The sequence below is a fragment of the Aristolochia californica genome, unplaced genomic scaffold (assembly GCF_029961685.1).
Source record: "Aristolochia californica isolate CCGP_79_NKW_82.1479 unplaced genomic scaffold, dmAriCali1.0.hap1 SCAF_4, whole genome shotgun sequence".
Taxonomy (NCBI): domain Eukaryota; kingdom Viridiplantae; phylum Streptophyta; class Magnoliopsida; order Piperales; family Aristolochiaceae; genus Aristolochia; species Aristolochia californica.
The window spans coordinates 39,028,159-39,037,326 of NW_027182103.1; the positions used below are offsets into that span (position 1 = coordinate 39,028,159).

At 37.9% G+C, this 9,168-nt stretch overlaps 1 protein-coding gene across 1 annotated transcript; it reads left to right on the plus strand.

The window, feature by feature from the left end:
- The first annotated feature begins 7,163 nt into the window (after positions 1 to 7,163).
- Positions 7,164 to 8,482, plus strand: LOC137962691 (chlorophyll a-b binding protein 6, chloroplastic-like). The gene is made up of 4 exons (XM_068809704.1): positions 7,164 to 7,499; positions 7,593 to 7,695; positions 7,854 to 8,142; positions 8,245 to 8,482. The coding sequence occupies exons 1-4, from the start codon at positions 7,306 to 7,308 to the stop codon at positions 8,394 to 8,396; spliced, it is 738 nt and encodes a 245-aa protein (XP_068665805.1). The 5' UTR covers positions 7,164 to 7,305; the 3' UTR covers positions 8,397 to 8,482.
- Positions 8,483 to 9,168: the final 686 nt, after the last annotated feature.

Sequence of the window (9,168 nt, forward strand, 5' to 3'; positions counted from 1 at the left end):
TTTTGTGTTAAGCACCTAGCCAATACTACCCAAATGACCGGCCTGTTAGGAGCGGAAGACATAGGTATTTAACCCAGGACCATAACATCACACCCCACCTTCACGAGTCGACGACCACGGCGGCGCAGAGACACTGGCCCAACCGTAGCCTACCAGTAATTTTAATCCAGCCTCCGCGACCTACCAGTAATTTTAATCCAGCCTCTACGCGTCCCGAGACTCGAACTCGCGACGTGGGAGCTTGCTCTGATACCAAATGTTAAGCACCTAGCCAATACTACCCAAAAGACCGGCCTGTTAGGAGCAAAAGACATAGGTACTCAACCCAAGACCATAACACTTTGTATGGGTTAAAGTAAGCTCCTAGAGTGTGATATGAAAGATTAAGTGATTTTTTTAGAAAAGAATAGCTATAAGTGAGGAAGCGTAGACAAGACGCTACTTACTAAGAACCATGATGAAGATTTGATTATCTTTTAAATTTATGTGGATGATATGTTCTACAAACCCCTCTCAATGTCAAGAAGTTGCAAGTGTAATGAAGAATGAGTTTGAAATGAGTTTAATAGGTGAACTCATATTCTTCCTTGGACTTCCAAGCTACACAAACCGAAAATGACACATTTATAAGTTTGTCCAAATATACTAAGGGATTGCTTAAGAGATTCAACATGGTAAATCTTAAGTCAATTAGCATACCTATGAGTTCGTCCTTGAAACTTGACCCAGACGACTCTAGTAAGACTATAGATAAAAAAACTCTATAGAAGCATGGAAGGATCCCTACTACACATTTTAGGCAGTCGATTGGATATAATGTTCTCGGTATACCTATGTGCTAGATTTCAATCCAATCTTGGAGAATCTCACTTAGTGGTAGTGAAAAGAATTTTCTATCATCTATTTGGGACACCCAACTTAGGTATTTAGTACTCAAATTCTTCTACCATTGATCTAGTTGGTTACTTGGATGTTGATAATACTAGTTGCAAAATTGACAGTAATAGTACAAGTGGTAGTTGCCAATTACTTGGAAATATGCTTGTCTCTTGGTTTTCCAAGAAACAATATTCAACTACACTATCCACTATGAAAGCTGAATACATGGCATGTGGAAGTTGTTGTGCTCAACTTCTTTGGATGAAACAATAATTAGATGACTACGACTTAGAGCAAAAAGAAATTCCAATCCATTGTGATAACATGAGCGATATAAGTCTAAGTAAGAATCTAGTTCACCACAGTCGAAAAAGCACAGAGAAATTAGATATTATTGTATCAAAGAGTTGGTTCAAACCAATGTTATTAAGATTGAGTTTGTCCCCACCAAAAATCAATTAGCAGATATCTTTACAAAGCCATTAGGATTTGACTATTTCTCTAAGCGTTGAGGAGAACAAGGCATGAGCAACACACCTTGATGCACTGAGGTTGAAAATTTTGAGCATAATGAACACATCCCATCATTGCAGTGCCAAAAGAGTAAAGGGGAAATCAAAAGATTACATTTCAGTTACTCTTCAAAGGTCATTGATGGATCAATGCATATTGGTTGATAGATCAACTAAAGTCATTGATCAATCAATTGAAACAGAATGATCGATCATTCGCAACGCAAATAGAGAAGATGAAGAAACAAAATCAAATTTTTAACCCTTATCTTTATCTTAAATCATTCCAAACCTCTTTCCAATGATTTTTCAGAGCTCCAGTGACCCCAATCCTTGATTCCACTTTCATTTTTGAGAGATTTCTCATCAAATCCGAGGCTAAAACCCTCATTTTCACATTTTCTCTCAAAACCGAACCGAGCAACAATGGTTAGGACCAAGGTCATTGCCAAAAAGAAGACTCCAAGGAAGGAGAACGATGCTTTTGAAGAAATGCCGAATTGGAGGGAGTACTTTCATACAAGACACCAACGAGAAAGGTATTTTTCCACCTTTGCTTCCAAAAGTGTCGTTGAGCCAACAAAGGTTGATATTCCCTTTTGTGAGAGGGAAATTTGTGGATTTAAAGAGCTACTCCAGCCCTGTAGAGGCTTATTGGAAAGAGGAGAGCCTGTGTATCCCCTTCTTGTGAAAATGTTTTACACAAATTTAGAAATTGAGGAGCTTGGGCACCATAGCCTTTGGATTTCTTCCTATGTGAAGAAAACACCTATTTCCATTCTAACTCCAGCTCTGAATGACCTCCTTGGCTCCACTGTCATAGGCATGATGAGGTATGTTAAATAAAATTGGTTGACAGATCTCCATGAGGACCTCCCACAAAATATTCGAGATGCTATCCTCTTAGTCTTTGGTTAGATAGTTGGGAGTTCCTATGAGGTCAGGGTATGGGACCTTACCATGTCTCAGAGAGTCACCATGGAGATTGTGAATCATGTGTTTAACCCAAGAATGTGCACCTTCTCAAGGCTCACAACGATCGACATTTTTGGTTGGTGGTGATCTTTCAGAAGGCCTACTCAACTTTGGAGACTCCATGGATCTTCCAAAATGCTCTACTCAACTTTGGAGACTTCATGGTTAGTAGGATAGCTGATATCATAGTTAGCTCAAGAGCGGATAGTCTACTATATTCTCTTAGGAGATCACAACCATCCTTCTACATAGCAGAGTGGACCTCTCAGATGAGGTATCGATGGACATGACTAAGAAGATGTCCATCAGGGAGATCAAGATTGGAAAGTTCGGCTTCACCAAGTGGCAAGGTCAGTGGATTCAAAAGGATAAGATAGCGAAGGAATCTGCCCCTCAACCTACAAATTTTGGAGATGAGCTTAGTCTAGAGCATCCAACGGATCAATTTGAATTCGTGAAGTGGAGAAGAATAGAAGAAGGCGAGTTGCCATCCAGCGATCAATTATCAGCATTAGAGGATGTCGTGGATGATGTTAGGGCTACCCAGGTAGCTATCCTATTCACTCTAGATGAGTTAAAGCTCAGACAACAAAGGATCAAGCACTTCCTCGAGACCTTCCTCAATTGACTCCCGCCTCTAGCTTTGTTGTCCTAGGATCCACTCATCTTTTTGACTCCTTGTGTACATGTTTTGATGATATATTTTTATGTGTTCACTTTTATGTTGTGTACACACTGTTTTGTGAAGCATTGAAAATTATATGATACAACTTTTAAGCCACTTTTTTCTTATATCTTGTGCATTTAATTGCCAATTTTTTTAGCATGATAAAATGGGGGAGAAAATTGGGAACTTGAATCAAAAGACCTAGGCACTCACAAAATTGGAAATCTTATGCTTAAAAGGATTAAAACACACTATGCAGAGATTAAGGGGGACTTGCTATTAAAATTGCATCATTTACTTAACTCCAACACTTAGGGAAGTTTATATTTTTATTTTTCCAAGTTAGGTTTTGTCATCATAAAAAAAGGGGAGGTTGTTGACCGTAGGTTGACTCCCATATTACTTTTAATTATTACAAAACTTAATTGATCTTAAAACTTAAAAATATAAGTATTTCAAATACTTTACCTTCAAGAGTATATGCATTTAAAGGTCTAAAGCTTCCAGCCAAAACTGAAGACTTCAAGCACATTTGAAGAACATCTCTTGAAGAAGCACCCACAAGGAAGATGACAATGAGAAGACTAGAGTTCAAGTATAATAGACAAATGGCTAAACTCAATCATTTTTTGTAAGAGAGTATTTTAAACTCTTGTTTTTAAGTACATATGTGAAATCGGAGCTTTAGTTTATAATTTCACTTAGACAAGTTTAGTGACATTATAAACATCATTTAGAATATGCTAGATTACTCAGAGAAAAATATTTCCATGCTTTTAAAAGTTTACACTTTTGAAATGGCATTGGAATGATCGATCAACCACTAGTAATGATCAATCAGCAACTGCTAATGATCGATCATAAAAAATTGCGTAGGCAAACATATAAATCATGGTCGATCAACCATAGTCGATTGATCGATCATCCAGGACATGGCCATTTCATGTTATAATGCATGATAGATCATCCCACTTGGATTGATCAATCAATATTGTCTAGGCAAGTGAATTTTGCAAGGAATGATCGATCATCCCACATGATTGATCAATCAAACTGCACATTTCCAATAAGTAACAATAAGCATGATCGATCATAGGAAAATACTCTAATCAATCATAGTTGTATTGCACAACCAGGGAAAATCTCGATTTATCGATCAACCACTGGTAATGTTCGTTCAACTTATCTTTGTTGGCCCAATGGTAACTTATTGACCGATTAGTCCATCGATTAATAAGTCAATGTCTGACATAAACGTATCTGTTATGATCAATCAATCACTTTATAGTGAATCAATTACTTTACAGTGGTCGATCAATCAAAATACTGATTTTTGCAAGTGGGCAAATAATGGCTAGTTTGTGTTGGGAAAACTATAAATACGTCACCAAATTGACAAATCCTGAATCCATCGCTCTCTATCTTGCAAATATCCCTTAAAAGTGCATTAGAGTGAAAGAGAGAGTCTTACATGTTTAAAAGATCAATTTTCTCTTTCAATCAATCCTTGCATTCATATAGTCCAAGCTCCTTAATCATTTCACATTGTGCTACAAAAGGGGGAGGAAGCTTGAATATCTCACGAAGAAGCATCTCTCCAAGTAAAATTTTTACCTTTCTTTTAAAATTGTATTTGTAAAAGGTTCATCTAGAATATATTTAATCTAGATGAAAAACCTAACTAGAGCTAGAATCTGGCAACAATCTCTTGGGGAGATTGGGATTGTACAAATCGTGTATTGAGCTACACGTGGCCAAAGAGAGCCGAAATCTTCTTTGTATATTTTCAGCTATTAGATCATATAGTGTAAATTTTCTAAGGGTTCTTGGGTAGTGACTACCACTACGGGAACATCAATAAAAAAAAATCTATTTGGCCCTATGGTTTATGCATGTTATACTTTATATTGATTTGCTTTTATGTATGAATTTTTAACTATACGCATAACTCAATTTTAATTTGAATATTTCAATTGACCCCCTTTTGAGAAGCCACCTGGGCCAACATCTTCCCCTCCCTCCTCCCCCTCATGCCTCTCACTCGTTCCTTTCACCCTATTTGCCTCTACCTCCTATTCCATTCGTTCCTTTCACCCTATTTACCTCTACCTCCTATTCCATTCATCCATTTCCCCTCATCCCCCTCCTCTATTTCCCTCTCGTATTTCTTTCCTCATTCCCTATCTTCCTCTAACCTTCCCATCCTCTTTCCCTTTGCCACTATTCACCATACACCCACTCCCTCTCTCCCTCTCTCTCTAGTCCCATCTTCATATATTCCTCTCTCTCTCTCTCTCTCTCTCTCTCTCTCTTCTCCTCTTCTCCTCTTCCCCTCGTCTCCCTTCTTCATCCCTACATCCCTTGCCTTCTCCTCCCTTCCCCCTCCCCTTGTTCTCCCCCATCTCCCTTTATTTCTTTTCCTCACCCTCTCTCTCCTCTCCCTTCCCCTACCTCTCCGAGTCCCTTCTCCCTACATCCTTGGCCTCTGCTCCTTTACTCCTCCCCCTCATCTACCCTTCCCTTTCCTAAAGTTTTAAGGTATTTTGGAATCAATGCATGGTTTTGATTACTCACATTTGACATAATTTGTGAAAGTTTCATAAGTCCATACACAACTGATGGTGACCCAAGTGAATGAAAGTTGGTCAAGATTAATTATTTAAAAAAAAATTGTATCAAAAGTGAGAGACATAATTCAGAGTGGTAGAAAGTTCTTTGATTGGATCGTTCTAGTTAAAGAGGTTCATTGTTTCCGAATAAGAGGTGAGTCTTTCTTGATCTGAGTCATCCGAGTTATACATTTATGGGAGGTTAGTCCACAATGAACTTGAATTGAAGTGAAATAAATTGATTCAACTTCTACTCATGTTTGGGTGTTAGTGTAGACGAGTTTAAGTAGCTGGAAAACAGATTCCAGTGTTAGTGCCCCCAAATGAAAAATATGATATAAAGAAGAGAATGCGTAACCTTTTATAATATACTTAAATAGAATATATACCTACACATATAATTAATCAAAATAAACGTGGTTACTACACTTATAAGTGATTTAACGTGTAGTATTAGAATATATTAATATCCTAATTAATAAAAAAATATATTATATTACTTAATGATTATAGTTTATTATAAATTAAAACAATAATTACGTGTGACTAGAATAAATTATACAAAATTAAGAAAAAAATTAAAAAATAACATAAGAGAATATAATAAATAAACCTAATGGTTTAATTAATTATAGCAATTGGATAATTAAACCAATTAATGATTACAATTTATTATAAATTAATATACTAATTACGTGTGATAAGAATAAATTATTTAAAATAAATAAAAAAGTTAAAAATAACATTAGTGACTATAATAAATAAATAAATTATTTTTTAATAACATAAGATATAGTTTAACATTAAAACTAACTATTTTAATACAAAATAAAAAATACATAATAAATAAATAAATATGTTAATTTATCAATAACATAATATTTATTTTACTATTATTAATTAATAATATATTAACAAAAAATGAAAAACTAATGGTTTAATTAATTGGATAATTAAACCAATTAAACATCATCTTCCTCAGTTGCGGGTCAGCGGGCAACAACGACAGCGACGACGGAGGTGATGTTCCGACGGAGGTCGAGAGGGAGAGGGAGAATAACGAATGACGATAAAATTTTCCTTTCAAGGGGGGAAAAGCAACACGCGTCGCGCGAGGAAAATAGTTGATTCGCAAAATAGGTATGAATCAACTTTTCCCCGATTTTGCCTGAGTGAATGAAATGGTGTAATCTCACTTCAATTCAATTCTTTCTATACTAACGCCATTATTTGATGAACTAGGTAATGCGGAGGGAAATTTATAAACTTCAAAAAATTATATAAAAATGAGAGCATCTTTGACCTCTATTGAATCTGAAGCAAGTTAGACTACGCGGGAGGGAGCCCAGCATTTATCTCTGAATGGATCTCCAGATTTTTCCGACTCACCGAGCTGAAACACCAGCCGCAAATTCTCGGCATCACTATGCGGGCCATTTGAAGGATTAAATGGCAACGTGGCCCAATAACGTCCCAGTAAGAAGATATATCCGCCAATGAAAATCACCATTTGGATACGCCTATCGCCAGACCCTTCCTCTCCTTTATACTCGGCGTCCTCCCTGCTTTCCCACCCTCAACACCACCACCATCACCACCACCCTACAGGTCAACCAGACCAGGCAATCCCCTCAACACCTAGAGAAGATTCACGGAGAGGATAATGGCCTCGACTGCTTTACGGAGCTGTGGAGTGGCGGCCATGTTTCCGTCTCTGCTCTCGTCTTCCAAATCAATCTTTGCTAACGCAATTGCTCTACCAAATACCTGCTCTAACACCTCATCGCGTTTCACTATGTCCGCCGACTGGATGCCCGGTCAGCCTCGCCCGCCTTACCTCGACGGCTCAGCCCCCGGGTAACTGATCCCTCTAATGGAATCTTCTTGTTTAGTTCTTTCAAGAAGAATGATTAAGGTTTCTCTGACATGTTCTTTGTTCCACGCGGTCAGTGACTTTGGGTTCGACCCTCTTCGGCTTGGGGAAGTGCCTGAAAATCTAGAAAGATTCAAGGAGTCTGAACTTATTCACTGCAGATGGGCCATGCTTGCAGTAGTAAGTTCTTCCTGTCTTATCTTAGTAAATGAAATATGAAGCCCTGGTGGTGACAAATAGGTGATATGTTTGGGAAGTCCCCAGACCCAAATAAATCTAGTCTCAGTTGAGTTAGCTTGTGATTGAATTATGCCCATCTGATGGCTTCATTCTTGCAGCCAGGGATCTTGATGCCAGAGGCTCTGGGTTTGGGCAACTGGGTGAAAGCTCAAGAGTGGGCTGCGATCCCAGGTGGCCAAGCAACCTACCTTGGAAACCCTGTCCCATGGGGCACCCTTCCAACTATTCTTGTTATTGAATTTCTGGCCATTGCTTTTGTGGAGCACCAAAGAAGCATGGAGAAAGATCCCGAGAAGAAGAAGTACCCAGGTGGAGCCTTCGACCCTTTAGGCTACTCCAAGGACCCTGTCAAGTTTAACGAATACAAGATCAAGGAAGTAAAAAACGGTACCTTCTCATGAGCTCATCTCTATCTATTCTATCCTTTATTTGATCTTTCTGGAGTAATTTGGTAATCGATTGCTCTTTATTTTGGCATTTGTTTTTCAGGCCGTCTTGCACTGTTAGCATTTGTAGGTTTCTGTGTCCAGCAATCCGCTTACCCAGGGACTGGTCCACTGGAGAACTTGGCAACCCACTTGGCCGACCCTTGGCACAACAACATTGGCGACGTCCTCATCCCTAGAACCCTTTTGCCTTGAACAAGTATCTAGAATTTCACTGTACACTCTCCACTGTTCTCGTATGTATGAATCAGAGTTTTGTCTTCATTTCTTGATCTTTATAATTTGGTGCGGGCTTCCTAAGCGACTCCTTTAACGGTCCAAACTCCGAATACAAGGTACAGGGCAGAAACCCAATTTGCATCGAGCAATGTCTGCAAAACTTCTGATCTTGTTTTTCAAAAAATGGAGTTGTCAGCCATTACTGAATCTGCTGTATTTGAAGAAGTGGCATAATAGCCTTTTTATTCGTTGAATTCTCTAAGAGATTCTACACGTGTATATACAACCAAGAACTAGATGCTAGACCTCTAGATGCTATGGCAAATTAAAAAGATTTAAAAAAATTACAATCAAAACAGAATGTGAGAGGAAGACCAAGTCATGTGTAAAAACCAAAAATATCTCCCTTTCGATAATCTCCCTCAAGTTGGGGATGAAATACTTTGAATCCACATCTTGTCCTTCAAAAAGAGAACTGCTTATGCTAGTTGATATTGAGTGTTCACATGTAGAGTCTTGATAGTCCTTCTTGCAATTTGTCTTGAACAATATGACAATCGACCTTTATGTGTTTGGTTAGTTTATGAAAAAATCGGATTGGTAGCAATGTGCAATCTTGCCAGATTACCGCATAATAAAAAGATTGATTGTTGATTGAAAGTTAACTCCCTTCTTGATTTTAATGATAACAAAACTTAATTGAACTAACAATTGTAATTTTAGTTCAAATACACAAAATTGAAAGGTC